The sequence below is a fragment of the Neodiprion fabricii genome, chromosome 5 (genome assembly GCF_021155785.1).
Source record: "Neodiprion fabricii isolate iyNeoFabr1 chromosome 5, iyNeoFabr1.1, whole genome shotgun sequence".
NCBI classification, from domain to species: domain Eukaryota; kingdom Metazoa; phylum Arthropoda; class Insecta; order Hymenoptera; family Diprionidae; genus Neodiprion; species Neodiprion fabricii.
In genome coordinates, this window is record NC_060243.1 from 21,049,735 (window position 1) to 21,070,047 (window position 20,313).

General features: G+C 40.4%; 1 protein-coding gene across 1 annotated transcript in view; it reads left to right on the forward strand.

Moving 5' to 3' along the window:
- Positions 1 to 18,897, forward strand: part of LOC124182850 (meiotic recombination protein W68) — a 58,256-nt gene extending 39,359 nt beyond the window's left edge. The window contains exons 2-5 of the mRNA XM_046570603.1: positions 16,235 to 16,440; positions 16,539 to 17,089; positions 17,648 to 18,005; positions 18,073 to 18,897. Of these exons, the coding sequence (XP_046426559.1) occupies positions 16,379 to 16,440; positions 16,539 to 17,089; positions 17,648 to 18,005; positions 18,073 to 18,373 (1,272 nt within the window). The 5' untranslated portion in view covers positions 16,235 to 16,378 and the 3' untranslated portion in view covers positions 18,374 to 18,897. The remainder of the gene's footprint in view (positions 1 to 16,234; positions 16,441 to 16,538; positions 17,090 to 17,647; positions 18,006 to 18,072) is intronic.
- Positions 18,898 to 20,313: the final 1,416 nt, after the last annotated feature.

The window sequence follows — 20,313 nt, forward strand, 5'->3', positions numbered from 1 at the left end:
GGTTAAAGGTGGTGAAGTATGGCTCTACTTTATGTACGTAATGTGTTTCGTATACCTATATAAGTATATGGATGGGTATATGCTGAGCCTTGGATGCATATGTCCGAGTCTTGCTTATCCCCTGTGCAATTCTTCCATAAAATGCAATATCCCTACTGAGGTTAAATTCAACAATTTTATGTCCGTTGAAGCTCAAGAATCAGAGTAACTAGCAAAAAATATCGGAGACAAAAATAGAAATAAGAAGACAACAAGTTGTGTGAAATTATTTTATTTCAGGGATTTAACGAATGGTGCAAAGTGAGAAGAGAAAAATGTAAAAAGTAGGATGCGTTATACTACCTCAACCTTTATAAACAGAGAGTGTATAACATCTGAGAGATCAAAGTCTCTCCTATACCACAAGCTCTGATTACACTCTCATTGGCAACCATCATCCGTCACAGTGGTTAAAACAGTGAACAGAAGGCCGCCCAGTTGAGCATCATCCTAGTGTGTCCCAGTTTAGGATAAAAATAGAAAATCGTTCAGGTAAAATGTAGTGGGACAAGATTTGGAAGCAGAGACAAATTTTTTCGGAGATGGTCGTAGCCAAGCATCTCTTGGCGAGTTGTTTGACAAGGAGAAGAGTTTACATTAATCCGGTGTCTGTAAAAGCATAAGAAGCAGAAGCAGAAGCAGACCCGCACCTCGTGACGGTATCGCGATCCTGATCAGCAGTATAGAGTGAAAAACCGCTGATGAAAAGTAAGATGCGAACGTAGACACAAGACGGCGCGTGGCATCTGCCGTCATCTTCTTTCTTTGCACCTTCGTCCTCGTCTTCGACTTCATCTTGTATATTATATACAGTCTCAAGGGATCCTCATAGCAGCAAGCTCGTATAAAATGACCGCAAAACCCTTCCTTAGAATGCAGGCAGCGGTGTTCCTCCGTTCTATTTTGTTTAGCTTGTTGTTATTTGTATAGGAAAACCGAGACCGCAAGAAATTTATGTGACTTATGTTTACATTTATCTTCTGCACCTATGCAAAAGTTTCTCTTGTACACCCGGCATGGGGTAGACGGTAAGAAAGATGACGAATAGTAAGAATCGTCGACGAAAATTGAAGACTGGAGGTGAAGCCTGGCTTTCGTTTCATCGCGCGTCACATTTCTCTTAGTGACAACTTTTTCGTCGGTGTTAAACAAGCTGCAGCGTCTAGATGGCGCAGCACGTAGGCATCCATATAACCTATAAGTAGGCTCGGCAGGTGCGCAAAGCCTGAACATGTTCACGCATGCGCGATGGGCGGGAACTAGCGAAACCCTGTTCAGTTCGGTTCGCCTTGGTCTATTTTTCCCGAAGCCAGCTCGACTCAACCCTAACCCAACCTCGCGGCACGTTACACAACACAACGCGTCTCATGCTCTCCTTTTCGCTGTGCGTCGCGTTCACCTCTCTCTCACTTTCTCTATCCGTATCTCTCTTCTTCCCCTGACCCTCTACAGTTTCGTGACGCGTTTTAAACACCGTGCGTAACCCTCTGTCTGTCCGTCCAGGAGGCGCGCGTCCAACGTCGTGTCGCCTCGCCGCATCCCATGCGGGCTCATTACGGGGCACGAGCCGTGCGCACGACCGTATAATACCGATAGGATAACCCCACAACGACCGCGGTGCCGATTCGAGACCTGCTTTCCAACTCCTTCCAGCACCTACGAATTTCCCTTGCGAATATGGAAAAGAAAACAAAACTAATAGCCACAATATGGTTACTCTAAGAGAATACGAATTCAACTGACAATAGTTACACTGTGATTCGGTTCTTCTCTCAATTCATTGTTCATTTATTTTCGTTTCTTTCCAATAGAAAGATGGGTTGAATCGTTTCTTCTGTATGTTACTTGTCTGGAACATCGCACGTTAACTTGTGCTCAGACGATAATTTTCATTTTATTACCGAGCGAGTTGAGTCCACGCGTACTGATGAGAAAAAAGCTCTAGGATGAGAAAATCTACAAGTGCGGCGATGGCTGAACAGTATGCGCAGTTAGAAAAGAAGAATTCCTGACACGTACGCCTTGTGTGCCTAATTATACATTCGTTGTTCAGAGATTAAATCGGGGTAAAAAATATTTGTATCTTTTTTAGTTTTTTTTTTCCTCATTTTTTGTCGCATTACTGCATGTCTCACAAGGTAAGCACAGCTTATATTCAATTTGTTACCTACTTGTGAGTGGTTATATTGATATTCCGTTCTTGTTATATCGCATGAAATATTGTAGGTATTCGGCAGGGAATTGATTTATGAAGAAATTTCATATATTCAAGATGCATCCCATCGTCTGGGCTGTAAGATTTTCCCGTGCGTGGACAGTATTAGTGAAACCAAATACATTTTAAAACACCAGTTCGAAATTTCGTAGAAGAATATTTTCAATCTGACATCGCACGAATTTCAAATTCAAAGATAGACGTATCGTGAGAATTACATAATCACAGACATCACGTGATGTAGGTATTTATTCATATAAAAGTCTTCGAGCGTGATATTTTTCAAATTGAGCAAAACGCCTAACGTGCGATAAAGCCTGTATATCAAAGTGCAAAAATGGAAATGGATGTACATAAGTTTCGATGAACAGAGACGGGAACAATAAACTGAGAGTTGAAAAGTTGAATGAAGAAAAATCTGTGTCAGTGGGTGGAATAACGTGTTATTCAGGATTAGAAGTGGGTTAGTAATTCCAAGGCCGACTTGTTGATCCCTCCAGGCTCATCTCGGTCGTTTTGCATCTCTGATGCAGCGAAGATTTCTCGACCAGTCGTGGTTGCCGAGCCGACAGCGAGTTGGTCGCGTGCCGCGTGTTGAAGACCTTGTCCAGATATTCCGGTATTCGTAGAGGACGAATGCAGCGTACGATTATTAATTTAACTGTCTTCAGCTTAAACACTTTCATGCATTTGTTTATTTACCTAGCATTATTTTTGGCGAAATACAACGAGGAAGAGAGAAATGATGGAAAGGGAAATCGGGATAAAGAGAGGAGAGAAAAAAACACATGAGAAAGGGGAAAAAAAATGAAGCCTGCTGCGCTATCTGATCGGTAACTCCGTGTACCCCAGGGGGTTCGCGGCCTCGTCTTCGAGGGGTTCGGTGCCAGGGTCAAATCGCAACCCCTTAGAAAATAAATAATATATATCGTCCGTGTCATCTACTTTGAGATACAGTCGAAGAAGAGTATGGTGTGTATAATATAAATGCACGGAGTCTCCGAAGAAGAAGACTCGGCTTGGTGGAGAACTGAGTCTATCGTCTAGCACACATCTGCCAAGGCAGTTTTTTTTTCCTCTTTGACATCTCAATAATAACGATCCAACAGAAGCGTGCCTTCAACCTCCACGAGTGATCCAAACCTCGAATACAATCCTGTATTTGACGGGGTAGGGAAAATGAAATAAAAATGTTGAACCGATTTCCCAAAACGAATGAAAATCTGCCTGAAAATGGTCGATTTTCATATGTTAAATCGATTAAACACTGGTCTAGTTATACACACTGAGAAAAATTCAGTAAAACAGGTATCGATAAAAAAACTGTTTGAATATTGTTGGTATTACGAAAAATGAGGCACACGTAACCATTTTGCGTTATTGTCGATCCTTTTCTGGTAATTGCAACGAAAAATCAGTTTGTTCGGTTTACTCTACTTTTTTAGTTAAACAAGGCTTGAACATCAATTTGTTATTGCACAAGCATTCAATTTTCGCAACAGTTACAAGAAAATACAGTAACAGTGATCGTAATGAGAAAGAATAGTAACCGATACTAGACTTTCTGGTAAAAGCTAGAAAACTAATTTTCATTTTGTACCTAGAGCTATATTTTTCGATTGTGGTAAAAAATGAAAATAGTTAAGTACCGAGCGGTAAACAAAACTAAAAATTTCTCTCAGTGCAGTAAAAGAGTTCGATTTCTGCTCTAACAATGTTTGTATTGAAAATCACGAGATGTCGGTTCTGAAGACTCGCGCCATTAATCGTTCTCAGTGCTTTTTTTTAAATCGAATTGCGTCACGGATTAAAATTTTGTTTTCAACGCACTCCAATTACCATAATATAATATATTGGTTTTGAATCGGCAGCTGCCAATTTCAAGCCTCACCATTCTCAAAGCAAGTCTCCGATTATTGATTGCGTGCATTTTCTAAGATAAGCTGCGACTATAATGAGACTAAAATAATTGTCGATGAAATCGGTTATAGGATATACATATGGCATCAGTCTGTAATTATTACTTACTATAATTCTATGCATGTCTGTTATTTTTGAGTGATCTTGTATACATTTTGATGTCTTCGCATTATATGCCACGTTCTACATTGATATTCAATTCCCCGATGTCCACCTTGTCGCAAAGATCGGACCACCGCCGAGGAATTCCCCAGGGCAGGATCTCGGCGACAACCCAGGGGGTCCGAACCCCCGACCGTCGGGGTGGCGTTGATATTTCAATAAATCAGTAGAGAATTCCGTTGCTACCCCGTGAGGCCGATAATTTGTCCGCCCACTTTTGCCATTCTTTTCATCTTTCTCAGAGAAACCGGTAGCCGAGATCGGTATTCAAACTCGCGTATCGTCGGCGCTTTTTTTACCTTGGTTTCTCTAATTTTTTAAAAATCGATATTGGTTTCAAACGAAATGTCCTTCCACTCGCCGTACTTGGCTCGCAGCTTGCGGTGTACATTTATCATCACTGTGACCTAGCAATATATTTATATGTGTACATAACGTGCAGGCGACGTATAACGCATGTTAAAAGTGCAAGCCAGTGCAGAAGCAGGAGCAACAGGAGCAAGGTAACCGCAGCAACGGCGCACCGAGACGCGGGACCATTAACAACTAGGAAAAATATCGCAGCTGCTACAAAACGATCGTGGATCTATCCTTTACAAGATTACGATCTTCGCGCACAACGCTATAACGCAAAGCTGCAGCCGTTTCTTCGGTTCACACGCATACTATCACGTTACAATTTATACACACCTAGGTGTAATACATGTGACGTAATTAAAAAAGTTGTCGTCACATCTTGCAAAGATGTATAGGAAGCTTCGTGAAATGTAAAAATCTGGCAGCGTACAGATCGATGACCCTTAACAAAATCCACTCAACTTTAGCGAGGTTGATTATAAAAGATCCAACTTTCACGTGACAATTACAATCCAAATAAACCTATTATACGGTCCCCGATGATAAAACAATTATCTTCTTTGCTTATACACAGGAGTTACTGTTTTATCATCAGGGTTCACAGAGTTACTTGGATTATAATCGTGACGCCAGAGTTGGGTCTTTTACAATCAGCCGCTCCATAGTTAGGTAAATTTTATCAGGGGACATGGAGATAAAAGTAAGGTTAAGGGAAAGGATAAGGAAAGATTGAAAACGTTCGAAAACTCTGAAAAATGAATGAACATTCAAGGCAGTGAGTGCGTAACCACTAGCAGGTATATAACCTAAGAAGCTGGTGCAGTATACAGTGGCACTTGTCAGGGGTAAATAAAACGGCACATACCTGTAACCGACATCTTGAGAGAAGACGCTAGCTGAACTATAAGCTTTGACAAAAGGACCTGACGCGGACCTGTGCATCGCTTTGGTATGTATTGTAAATAAAACCATCATTCGTCTGAGGTGTTTCCACGTTACTAGTGCGTCCCGATGCTCTACGGGGACCAAGTATAACAGAGATCACGCATACTCAGAGCGCCAAAAGAGAGAGGGAGAGAGAGAGAGAGTGAGAGAGAAAATCGAGTTTTTCTCATTCAGCAAAGGAGACGATACCTACGACGGGGTCGCCCAGGAGACCGACGACTTACCGGTGTTCAAGGCGCTGTTTGGGGTGTCGCCCATTGACTCCTGAGGGTACCGTGAAGGAGAGAGAAAGAGCGACTCTGGCACAAAGCGTCCCGTCAATGACTGGCCCTCGGAATAACCGAAGGAGCGATGTAATCGCCTGGGAATGGCAAGATTCCGCGTTTTATTCCTTTCTTTCCGCTTCTTCCTCTCCCCCCTCCTCCACGGTTCCCATTGTTGGCCGTTGGGACACACTGATACAATATTATTATGTATAGTTGATCCAGTAGTGAGACGCTAATGTGTCACGGTGTGTATTAGAAATGATGTGGAAGGAGTGAAACGTGGTCATGGCTAAAAAACTACTCGATGAAGAGATCCTCGCGCTACTTCGCATCGTGCGACACACGTGCACCACCCCCACGACCGCAGCTAGAACCCGCCCATATTAGTGATCCATCACGGGGCCTATAAAAGGGCCTTATAGGAATCTTTTCAAAAATTTGGCTGGTTAGGTTATGTCGTACACAGCCGAGGCCGCACAGTGATCCCACATTTAATGTAGGTAAGTTTAGTTATGAGAACGTTTTTTATATATACCCTATTATGCGGCGATCAGATAAGACAAGTGAGGAAGAGCTGGATATCCCCAACGAAACGCCCGCACGCATCATTCCTCCGCGATATTATATTAGACGAAAATATTATATTATATAGACGATTGTAATGGAACGCGGAGCGAAGTTCTTCGTGGAGGGTTTTCATCCTTTTTTCTTTTTGTTATTCACACGAAAAAATACCAGACGTCTTTCACCGTGTTCAAAACGAGGAAGTCAACTCACAGCCAACCCTCATGCAACGCGCGTCAAACCAAACGACAACTAAAGAATTATCCTCTCTATCTAAATTCACTGATTCAGGGAAGGGGAGAGCTGGCTTCGCATCCAGGTGCCAACCCCGCGTTCATCACTTCACCAAATCACCCCAAGTATTTCCCTGACTTTCCAAGAGTTTTTTTTCTTATTCTCTTCATCTTATGATCCTCTAATTTGTTCACTGGATTTAGATATAGTAACCGACTATGTTAAATTTCACTGCAGCGAATAACGCGACATCATTAACAAAGGTGAATTCCAGCTGCTCGATGCTTGTCACTGTACGAATTCGGAATCAGTTAACCGGTGATCGTAAAAATTACTTTTAAAAAGAATTTACTTTCCATTAAACAATTAAAAGGTGCAACGTACAAAATGCTTCAAAGGGTTACGACATCCGTCTGCTGCGTTGCAAATATTGTCATCATCACTTTCGAAAGTTGCGACACACTCCCGTGACGTATTAACGTTCTATACCCGATATAATGTGTTATTGTTATTTGTATATGAGGAGTGACCGAAGTCCCGAAATCAGAATGACAATGGGCTAGTCCAAGCGCGCAACAACTTTTAGCCATCCCTGCACTCGAGCGAAGCCGCAACAGGCCCGTTGAGTGCGTCGGTGAAAAACACGCATTGTCAGTAGGTATGTGCCGGCGGGCGGGAGTTAACAGGATTTTCAAGGGGGTTTGCCTATTTTTCTGACGAGTACCCACCGCATTGTTCGCCCTAATATCGTTACACTTCACTCCCTCGTGCCGAATTTCTTTATCCTATATTGGTTAGCCAAATGGTATCCGTCATCCCAATGACCAAACAAACAAATTTCAAACCCTTCGAAACAATTACTCTTTATTACTCTTGTCATTTTCTTCAGCAGCCAATAAATCTGTTAGAATATTCTACTTTTCGTGGAAATACAATCGATATGTAGACTTCAAATAACGCATGGGTTCGAATCGATTTCAGGATGGTACAAGCCACTACACCATCAGTAAAATCCAGGGAGAACCTTAAACTCAGAGTTGTGTTGTCCGGTCTTAACCGTAACTTGGTACGATTGGTATTCACTCCTCGTTTTCTGATCGAGGAGTTGGAACTGGCTGGCTGGGTTGGGGTGGGTGTACAGTTTCACCGTGGAGCCTCGATCGTTGTGTGTGAAGGTGTAGAGTAAAATGCGTATTGAATTGTAGGGAAGGTATAACGGCGCGTGCTGCAGCATTGGCACGACAGTCGAGTGATAGTCCAGGTGATGGGGAGGACAGCCGTAGGTATGCGTGTACATGCAGTTCCGTTTTCCTTGCAGTGAAGGAGGAATATGTTGCTGGAATAGTCGGGTCCCGTCTTTCTCTCTCGTTTCGATCAGCTAGTCGACTCTTGTAGGCATGCGTCGAATCGTCGGTTAAGAGCTTAACACTCGATGAAAAACATATGTTTGGATCGTGGACAATGCCGGTGCAACGCGAGCCGACGGGCAGACGCAACTACGTTCGTAGGCATCGTTTGAAACACCACCAAACACATCCTTACCGTTATTGTACCACCATTGTTTGATTCATACTTATGATAGTTCGTATCAATTTATTCACTGCGCCAGTACGTACAATCTAAATTCAAGATAGGTTCAGGCTTTTATACGTTCAACCTCAAACAAACGGTCGTATTCTAATGAGTGTTTAACGGGGTGCCCTAGTCGATTTCGACGCTGTCGTATCAAAGTCCATGTATCGCAATCGCGAAAAGGGCTCAACAACCCGATTTTATACACAACCCTGAACAAAAACACTCTGTGCAGACAATGCATTTTCATTTGGTGTAGAGATAAAGGAATGAGACGAATTTTATGAATTTACTAATGCGATTTCGTAGAAACCAAAGGCTATTTATTGAGTGTTGAATTGAATTTCGAACAGTTTCCCTATCCATTTTCATTCAAATAGTATATTGAATGGATATTGAATAGATCATTTGTGCCTAAATTTCGAATTTCTTGATGTACCAATCGAGGCCATTAATGTGGTGGCAATTGCGAATCGTTTTATTGTGGCATCGTTACAGCTAGCTTTCAGAGGTTACGGACGTATACATATAGATATATACAGCATGACCACTGAAACCCTGCTTCAGCCTCTTGATTTTCGTGTCTCAGGTTCGGAGTCAAGCGGACTCCTGCGAGTCCGGTTTCCTTATCTATACCGTCGTGCAAGGAGTAGAATTGATCCTAGGTTCCTCCGCGAGCTAAGAGAGCGAGCTTACAGTTGATGGCTGTTCATCCCTCACCGATAATCCCAACCGGGGAAAAGCTAAGTCCGCTATGGACCGCGATAATTACCGATAACACTTGAGGTCCTCCTCGAACTAAATTCCTACCGGGCTACGGACAAAAGAAAATATTGTCGCAAAAAAGTTCAGGGAGCCGTAAATTGACCTGCATACTTGTTCTTCCAGTATTTTTCGTATTTTTTTGCGAACGACGCACTGCACCCTACCAAGAATACTGGATAATTATTGGATTCGAAGTTGCGTTGCTGACCAGTGGCGTAAGAATCAATTAATCTAGTCAAGCATTGTTCGATTATTGGAAGTGTGAACGGCGTAGAGGCGAAACTTCGCGAGCTCAGGCGTCTTAACCGGTTACCGTTTTCAGTGCGTCTCTCAAACTGCTGACATATACTGCTATACCGTCTGGCAAAAATCTGCACGGTGCATAGACGCGTTGATATATTGAGTGATCTTGGAGTAAAAGTTGAAAAAAGAGAATAAGAAGTAGAAAACTGTGGTAAAAAGCAGAAGGTACTCTAAAGGCAGATGCGGCTTACCCGGCGACCGCAATGCCGTGTCTAACCTAACCCAACTCAACCCAGCCTATGCGCAAAGTACTTGCGTCTGCAGTACGCAATTTAGTGTCTATTTCTTTCTTTTCTCACTTTTCTGTTGAACGGGTGATTGAATAAATACGATGAAAGTCAGAGCACCAGGTGCAGTAGCTGCATAATTGCTGTAGTTTTTTAAACTCGTAGCTCCGAGAATCACGCATCACGCGACCGACTCTGCAGACTGTATCACGATCATTTGCGAAGATGATGAATTGCAGATTGTCTCGAAAGACATTCGGTTGGGATAGGTTAAGCCACTGGTTTGTCGGTTAAAGCCGAATCACCTCGCAACCAGTCCGGCTGGTATTACTGACCTATGCTCACACCGTGCACATACGGCAATCCGGTATTCATACTTGTGCACGTTATAAGCGCGGCAAAGCCCCAGAGGAAGAGAAAGAGGACTCGTGGGAGAGGGGGAAGGAGACGGAGATAGGCGTGATAGATCGTCCACCTGGCCCATGTCCCTTAAAGCCTACGGAACACTCCGTTCCCCCTCTTCTCGATTATTATATTTTCTTGATAATTTCCTTTTTTTGCATTAATTTTTTTCACACACTCACGAATCTTGCATAAACGTTGAAAACCGAAAACATAGAAACTTTCGCGATTTCGTGAGGGCGATGCAGAACGTGAACGCGACGAAGAAAACCATGAAAGTAACGAACGACGATGTTAGGGTGATAAAAATCGCAATGATGGAAACTAATGACGTGACAGAGTGTGAAAATGTTGAGTAGACGGAAGAATTAGATGGAAGAAAAAAATTTACGGCAACGGGAGAGAAGGGCAAGGAATTTCCCAAGCTGTGTATGAAAAGTACCTACTCTAGTACTTCGCTCTCCGACCCTGACTTGACACGAAATCAGAACAAATCGAAATGAAACGATAAGTACGCAGGCACTAGAGAGTCAAGCGCTCTTCAAGAGTGTGTGAACCAGCGCGGTTGCTACAATAACTATACCGTACTATGTTACATGTATTCAGTGTACGAAAAACTGTGGTGATGATCGAGGGCTCTTCTCTTTCGGCTATTTCGTAAAATAATAATTCGCCAATTTCTACTGTTTTGCATAATTTATTTACTAATTTCTTATCAATCACAGAGGGTTAACATGTTCTTGGAATATACGGTAAATAACGATGCTGCAAGAACACTGAAAGTGACAGTTTAATGTATTATTCCTATGCAATTCACGAAAATTTAAATCAAAAAGTGAAATAAATACTTTACTCAAAATCAGATGATGCGTTATAAAACAGTGATTCATCGTGGGAAATTGAAAAAGTGGCATATCTATACTATTAAAAGAGATTTTAAATTTCCAATAATGCAAAGTCGTATGACGGTTACAAATTAGGTATATGAAATGACCATTCATACCCTTGCATAGCTAAATTTGTGTTTGCACATCAATTTTCATGCATTGATGCAAAGTTTAATACACACGATAGTCGACATCAAAACCCGCTGAGAAATTTACAAATCATGTTTAGTAATGATAAATTTTTTACTGAAAATTACAAAATTTGTATATTAAATTATTCGTAACCAACAGAGTATTAAAAATGCAATATAGTTTAGAATATTAACCGCGGTCGAATTAAAAATACGACGCATGTAACATGGAATATTACGATAAAGGAAAACATTTTCATATACTTGCAGCTTGAAATTCCTTTACATACACGTGATTGACAAAATACACTTGCATAATAATATTACTACACGGTGAATTTATGATTAAAGCACACTTCTTTAATTGTCAATATCGCGTTTGAATTTTTATAGACTGTATCTGCATGAAAATATTTCCAACAAATGTGTATTGAATTTCAGACAGATTCTTTCGACAATGTAGACTCGGTAGGATTTTTAACAAATTTCGTATTAACAGCTAATCTAGATCGAACCAATATTTTACAACCCAAGTCTCTTTAGTTTCTCTCTTTACGTTTCCTGATTACTATCGTTTACTCGCATGTTTTTTCCTATTCCTGTTCCAATTTCATTTTTTTCGGTTTGCAACGTGTATGGGAAAAAAATTTTAATGGCTACGGGTTGTTTTTTCCACCTCTCATTCTCTCCAGCAATGGGTAATCCTACCTGCGTGCGGTTGACTCGCGCGTGAAAAAGCGCCCAGCCCCACATCTCTCCGCAAAATTTTTACCTCATACAACCGCGCAACGACCCCCCGCACTGTTTGGACAGATTTGATTTTATCGCGGTCCCCTGCAACCACCAATACACCCGTGTGTATACCTGTATGTAGGTATCCACATACGACACTTTTGTACAAGTATAACACATTTTCACCGTAAGGACTCGACTTTTGAGTCACGGTGTGGAGAGTGAAGAGAGAAAAAGAAAAAAAGGGAAGAAATCGTACCGTATACGGCAGATAAGATCTGCCCTCTATACCTTCGTATGTAACGTTTAAGCATGTACCTACCGTGTAAGTAAATCATTATTTTCGAGGGGTTGAACCGAAATCTGTATCAAGAATACCGCATCGATCCCGCGTTCGATATTAGGCAGTATAATATTGATTTGTTGAAATTTTCAATAGGATACGATGCTGGTGGATTTCTCGTTCCAGATATCGTTGAATAACATGATCGAGAATAACGATGACAGATAATTTACTCACGATAACACAACAAACTGCGATTAATGAAAATTAAATGAACGGCAAACGATTTGGGTATTAAGAAAGGTAAATCGATTAATAATCAAACGCTTTTGGTACAAATTGTGCGCCTCAACTAAATGCACATTGATTGACTTTAGCTATAGCCGTTCAATGGTTGTTTTATAGCTTCTTGCAGGGAATTAACTTTTGCTGAACTCCGGGAGTGGTAGTTCTGTGAATCTTATACGTGAAAATAGTTGAGTATATTTTTTATGATCAAATGCAAACGTCGTCAAGGCAAGAGATACCCTCATAGGGTAAAAGCCTCAACCAAAAGCACAAAGAAGACTGCCCGTCGCGTAATTCGGCCGATATTCGATTGACGCTCGTAACCTTCCACCACCGCCGCTTTTTCAACACTATAGAAGCGCACCTTAAGTAACAGTCGTCGGTGCCCACATATCGGGGTCGTATTTCGACCCTGATGGATTGAGATGAGGAGAAAAGCGTAAGAACGCTAAGAAGGTGGCCCAGGATATGGACTGTTATAAAATTGTACGTGCAGAGAGTGAATATGTGAAAACATGAAATTCGTCAACCGGAAACGAGATTGAACAGGTATTAGACATTCTTCGGCTGGCAAATCCAGCGCATCTACCGTAGCCACAAATCGTGATTCTCTTTTTCAACACGTGAGCACAGGGAAATAGGACGCTCGATAGCCAGATTGACGCTTTTGACATTCTCGTGTCACCTCATTCCATTCTCAGCTCACAAGTCTAATTCCATCATTCGCGAGTTTACAATTCGAAATTGAGCAACGGAGCGGAAAACCCCGTGGTTATTGAATTTCAAATAGGACGAGCTCTCGGAGAGTTTTATGCTAATCGCTGTACCATGTGAAAAAAATCCCGTCACTTCCAGTTTGGAGGGAAAACGGAAATCTGGTTCAATTCTGTAAAAATCGAGTCAACGAATGGAAAAACAATCGCTAAATGTTGCAGCTTCTATGGCCACCTTGAATGCTTACAAACGGCATTATAACGGCACGGTTGTACTTCATAGATTCTTCAATGTGCTGAATGCCGCAACCGATATTTTGAGAAGAGCATCATCATCATCATCATCGCATCGTGGTATATATTTTAGCGAAGGTATACGGGCCACTTGAGGGCTTTGAGTAGTCGTCTTAAGGGTGTTTTTAAAATACACTTATTCCACAATGAAATACAGTGCCGAACCTAACCTGATCTGTGCCCTAACTACCTATACCTACCCCTTTGTAAGGCAGAACAAGCTCGTTCAACCCTCCTTGCAGAAGGTACACATACCGATGTCCATTATAAACACAGTAAAAGTATCGTAAGTGTAACCGAATAGTTGGTCAAACTTTCATTCTCTCTTACGCAATGCAAGAATAGATCAGTCTATGAAAATTTCACTCACAATCATCCCACTATCTTCTGAACAATAAATCCTGGCAAATCGGATTTGAATAAAATCGAATTCCTCGTGTTTTTGAAAACTTTTACATCGCTTTTCAAAATACAATTTTTCGTAGCAACCATAATTTCTGACAAAATATAGTTTAAGTTCTTATTTTATTGACCAATTCGTTTTTTTTCTTCCCTACAATTGATCCTGGTCATGATTTTATACCACCATGGAAATTATTCACACTTATTCAACAAATATTTTGGCACTTTTGGATGCTCGGTTCATTAGGCAGTACATTGTGATGGTTGTAAAAATCACCGTGATATGTCCAGTTGCAGATGCAAATACTACCACACTGGACACGCTGTTCGATATAAGGAAAAACTCCCGATTCCCTTACATGTCCACGATGATTTATCATACTTTATGTACTACGATATACCGTTCGAAGCGCAAAATCCCTCGTGTTTCTCTATTTTTCTATGGTCTGTAATTGCGACTGGACCGAACCCCTGCGAAACCTCCCTATGGTGACCCCGGTTACACATCGTCATTGTTATGCGCTCAAAACACCCCTAAAAAGCAGAGAAATTCAATTTATTCATTTCATCCGTTTTCACCAGATCAAGAGAGATGAAAATCATTCCTATATTTCGCGTACATGATTCGTAAAGTCGAAATTCCAATTTTTGCTTAAAATGGGCTTTCGAAACATCTGTTTTTCTGGAATAGAATTCTCGTATCACTCAAAACGACATGCCATAGATGCGAAATATATTTCTCATAGTAATGAAGGAGATAAATATGGAGAAAAAAGCCCAGAAACATACTTGTATAAATAAAATATTATAGTTGATCGGGAACGAAAATCCAACCATTTATGTATACCTATATACGCGTATGTTACACAGTGGTGGAGCATTCATATCGAGTAGCGAATCTTGAGTGAGAGACGCCCCGCTGTGCATTTGTGTTGCTGCTGCTGTGTGCTCAGAACGCCTGCCTTCGAGGCAGCCCTGTGCCTGCACAGCCACCTAGATCCACCATTGAATGGGGCTACTGTTCAACTAAAGACACTCAACAACCATTGTGATTTCTCGGCCCTTCTCGATCGGCGCTGCTGCTGTTGTTACCTCCGGTGTGGGTATACACTAGACTGTATCAAAAAAATCGACTATTTTTTTTTTTCAAATTTCAAGTCGAAAACATTGTTCCAACCGACGAAAAAAAGATGCCGTCCAAGGTTCAGCTTTTAATATTAATATTTAGTGGTGCCTCGTCGCGATTTTATATTTCCAAGGTCCTTTGTTGACCTTTGACCTTAAATAAGTTTTGAATGAGTAGATTTATCATAAAATGATGAAAAAAACCTTTTTTTGTAGAGCGTTCAATTACCTACAAATATACGTTCCGGTCCTATCGGTACACTAACGCGTTGACGAGTTATAAAATTCGATAGTTAAAAAAAAAAAATTCCCATGTTATTCAAATCATGTTTTACAAAAATCCAAAGTTTAAAATAAAATTTTTCCATATTATTTACATGGGAAGTAGAAAAACGTGATGAGGCACCTTTAAACAATAATATTAAAAGCTCAAATTTGGACAGCATTTTTTTTTTTTTTTGTCATTTCAAGCAATATTTCCAAGTTGAATTTTGAAAAATAGTGGATTTTTTTTATACTGTCTAGTATACACATATGCATGTGTGCTGTATAGACGACTTCCAAAAGTAAGAGATAGAAGAAAATATTCGGAAGCAGCAATAGCAGATAAAAAATACCATTGTAGTGAACCGATTGTATCGAAATTTGCCTGAATTTGGGGTACACCTACGCGCCTTTCTTGAAAAGAGGAAGATAAAATCTTGAAGCTGAACGTTTTTCTTGTACATTTTTTTACCCTCGAGTATTCACAGAAAGGCAGAAGGCAACAAGTCGAGCTTTATTCAATCTCTTCGATTTTTTTCATTACATACTACGACCGTATGCGATATTGTTTTTCTTTTTATATCATCTTTGTCTTTGTCTAGATTAAAAAATTATAAAATAAAGGTAAGAATAATTCCGAAGGACAAAAAGAGAAGAAAAAGGAATAGCATCAATGAGAAATATTTTTGTCTCAGAAAATTGTGAAAATGCGAATTAAAAAAGAAGCCAAAAACCTAAAAAAAGGCATGCTCAGACTTCTATCGGTATAAAATAACACAAATGCTTACCATAATCGTGATCATGAGATTGGTCGAATGTTATAAATAAATATTAGGACGCATATAGAAATGTGGTTCCGCGACTACAACGATAAATTTCTGTTCTCGGAATCCGTCCGCGTTCTGTCGATAGTTGTAGGCTAATTTGTGAAAACCGACTTTATCGACGAATGGTAACTAGTGACCGATCGCGCTGTTCGTCGTTGTTCAGTAAGAAACCGATGGTTGATGCAACATGCATACATAACTCCGTAGCAGTTGATAATTTATCGTCGAGGGGATGATCTCTGCATGCATGATATGAAGATGCTTCTGATTAATTAATCGGAGTAAGTGATGGTCAGTTTATGTTTTTTTTGTTCCAGTTTTGGTAATAGATGAGATAAAGAGAAGGGAAGACGACAAGAACAAAAGTGATAAACTCGCCCATTAACCCAAGTTAGCTTCATCAATCGTACAATAGATATTATTCTGTTATACAAGCAATAAAGACGCTCATATCAAGGAATATGACTTTCCGATCGGAGGAAAAGTTTGTCGAGATACCAGAGGTCAGCGACGACGGAGTTAGGTAAGAAATTGTAGGGTAAAGAGAAACAAGGGCGAAAAAAAGAAGAAAGGTTGTAAAATTGGGTTCGAATTTCGAATGACCGGTTTGATTATCATCAGGAACTTGACGATCCGTCGAATAGAGGAACTCACCTTACAATTGATCAAGGAAATAAGTTCGAGAACATTTCCCAAGTTGATTTACAAGGAGGCAAGAAAAGGTGGTAGAGTAGCTGAACTTGAGGACAGCGTTGAACAATTTCGAAACAGACAAACCAGCGCTCGAAACTTGAGCGATTCTGCTTTGAATCCGTTGACCTCATTTGACAGCTCAAAATCGTTGAGTTGGCTCGTTGACGATGAAGAAACCCCGCAGAACGCCCAAAATCCTGTGAATAAGGATTTGGAATCAGAAAAGGATTCTGACACTGGCAGATCGATAACTGTCGATTTCAGGCGAAAGCAGAGCAGGAAGAACCTCGCTCTTCTCGTCACTCTCATGTCCCATGTTCACAAAATGCTGATTAACCGCACAAGCAAAACTCGGCGATCCCTCTACTACGAACTTCAGTCCGAACGCAACTCGGCTAGACTCGCTAAGAATCAACGCATCCTCGATAACGCCGTCAACCATGTTGCCAGCCTTCTGGAATGCCCACCATGGCAATTGGGTGAGATTCATGCATCTTCTTCAATTTTTGTATTGTATTCTTCAGCTTCTTGTTAATCTTTTTCGCATCCTGTGGTGATATTTTTTATTTCACTCTTCATATTCTTTCAACAGGTCTATTATGTATTTCTTCTTCCGTTTTTGATTACATTTTTGCTATCTTTAAAACAATCCTCTTGTTCCTCTTTAAATTATCCATTATTGGCCTTCTTCTAATTGTAAACATAGAATATTACGTAATATTCCACTCATTTTCAATTTTTTCTATACTCTTATTATTGTCTTGAACTTCTTCCGCATAGTCATTACATCATCTTCCCTTATATCCAAGTGTCTCATTACAATTTTCACGTTGTAAGTCACCTTATCTTTCGCTTCAGTGTTTTTCATCTTTATCGCATGTTCTTTATCATTTTTCTCACCTTGTTCATCACCTTTGTAATTGATCCACCTTCTTTCCTACCTCGTGGAGCATAATTAATTAATCATCGACCTTCCAAATTTTCTTTATTCGCACCTCTGGCTCAAATTCCCATCACATATTCCAAATCCTGACCAGGTTTCACCGCGACAAGTAAAGGTCTGGTATGCGGTGACCTGAGTCTGACTTTCTCAAAAGAAGATTTGGTCAGCTGTGAGGTTGCGGGTGGTGTACTAATACCGCAGAACGTCAACCGAGTCACATCGGCTCGAACCTCGGCAAGATACGTTTTGGTAGTCGAGAAGGACGCCGTTTTCCAAAGACTCATCGGCGAAGAATGCACACAGTACCTGAATTGCATCCTAGTTACCGGAAAGGGATACCCGGACATCAACACGAGGATGCTGGTCAGCTTTCTTGGCAACAAGCTCAAGCTTCCGGTTTACGTTCTCGTCGATGCCGATCCATTCGGGATTGAGATCATGTGCATTTACAGGTTTGTCAAGACTCCTCTGGTCCCTTCCCTCTTTCAATTACTCCTCGAATTTCTTACTCCATTGAAGATACGGATCAGCTACTCGATCGCGGGAAGATCGGCAACTGGCTTTGCCCGGTGCTCGATGGATCGGCATTCATCCATCCGAGTTCTCGGCCCTTGGTCTCTCCTCCAAACCTCTCGCTGCCCCGGATAAGGCAAAAATAGCCGCGCTCAAGAGCCGCGAATACGTTGATGAGACGATTTTGGACCAGCTTCAGCTTCTGCGAACTGGAAAAGTCGACATCGAAGCCGTCGCCGGTCTCTCATCCCGGTTTCTCACCACCGTCTATCTTAGTAGTAAAATTACCGCCGAAAATTATCTGTAATACCTACTAGTATTCAGTTGTAAACAATTTTCGTTACATAGGATTTTCGTTCATAATTACTATAAGAGAAAATAAAATGTACAGTGTTGGCGCGTTTTGAAGGACGTCGAACGATGTATCAAGTATACGACAGTTCTTTCACGTGATAACGCCACAACTTAAAGAAGGATTTTCTGCTTTTAAGTGTTTGTTAAATTCCTTAAAGCACTTGGTGCCTCTGAGGATAAGTTCGAGGACCCTCGGTATCTTCATTGTCATCCAGAACAATGAGTTGGGGTATTTTCCTAAAAGTACCCAAGTAAGTAACACTCGAAAGGCTCTGAACCGAGGTTGATGATCGAAGCCGAGGAAGTAGTCGCTCAGCCGGCAGAATTTTTTCGATGTTTCGAAGCTGGTTCCTAAAGGTAAGAAAACGAAAAAAATACACGTTATGACATATTTGATCATTTCCACTTGATGGTATGAAAGTTTGAAATTCTTGTCCTCACCTACGATGTAGTCGACGGTTTCGTTTCTCTCTACAAATCATCGTGAGGTATAATGCTCGTTTCTCGTTTATCTTCGAGGTGAGCTGCTTTGTTTCTTTTTTACGACGGAAGATTTTCCTTCTCTTTATACCCCGTTCTCTATATATACCGTTCGCCTTTGTATCTCGCGGTGAACGCATTGTTTATTCGTGTTCATTCGCTTGTGGATAATGGGCTTTAGACGGACTAACCTTGTTTCAGAAAAATTTCCGAACAAAATCTAAACAAAATTTATGTTGAATAAAAATTGTAATTTCCACTGCGGTACGCTTGTGATATCGGAATATATTTTGTTTGGGACAATATCATCAACGCGTTGATAATTAGTAAAATACAACCGTGAGAATGAGAATATTCAATATGAGCGGAGAATAAATAAACTGTAGTCGGTTAATTTTGACGTGCCGATGATACTAATTTCTAACACAAAAATACTGAAGAGCAGAATCGATTTTAAAAATCGATCGACATCTACTCGAACAAATACCAATCAAGAAATAGAGATCCTCGTACTGTTTTATCAACTTTGCGGTACTGTCGGCAACATACCGGGTGCAGTTATTTTCGATCCACCTTTCCAGGCGTGTACCTCTTTTTGTCACATACGACCTACGAATGAGAGTGGGAGGAGGGATGATCAAAGTGAGTCGTGGTTATTTTTCAGGTAATGTAACAGTTTATTGAAAACAATTTTTTGTCGACGCAGCTTTCGTGCTGCATACGTACGTTGGGCGAGTATCGCTGATATTAAAAAACGCAGATTAATAACACGATTATATTGATTATCCTGTTGGGCGTATTACACGAAATTTCTCTTTTTTTCCCTCGTCTCTATTTTTTCCCTTCTTTTTTCATTATACGTAGTTAACTATCATATAATTTATATGCGTATATACGTATATATATATATATGTATGTATACAATAATGCATAAATATATATATATATATACATGTATATTATTTATTACATATGTAGTATAGAATATACATATATACATATTATTCAATACTTGTATGTATATATGTATGTATAGTATACATAACGATCGACGGAACCGGTATGCATATACTCACAAATTATTTGTTTCTTTTTATTTTTTTTTTTTTTGCTCATTTGGTATGAATATATACATAGACCGTTACATTTTCACACTTGTTACAAATTTTCGGAAGAGCAATACAAACAATCGCGAATAAATTTGACACAATGTAAATCTAGCGAATAAAATGAATCGTTTCAAATTGGTGAAAACATAATGTTTTTAATTGATTTTGCGTCATGACAGAAAACAATAATTAAACTTGTACGAAGCGTGTATGGTTCTTTTTTTATTTTTTCAATCTTGCTTCAAAAGCTTTCGAAGTTTCCTTCACGTTTTTTTCATTCGATCAAACAGATTACATCAATTAC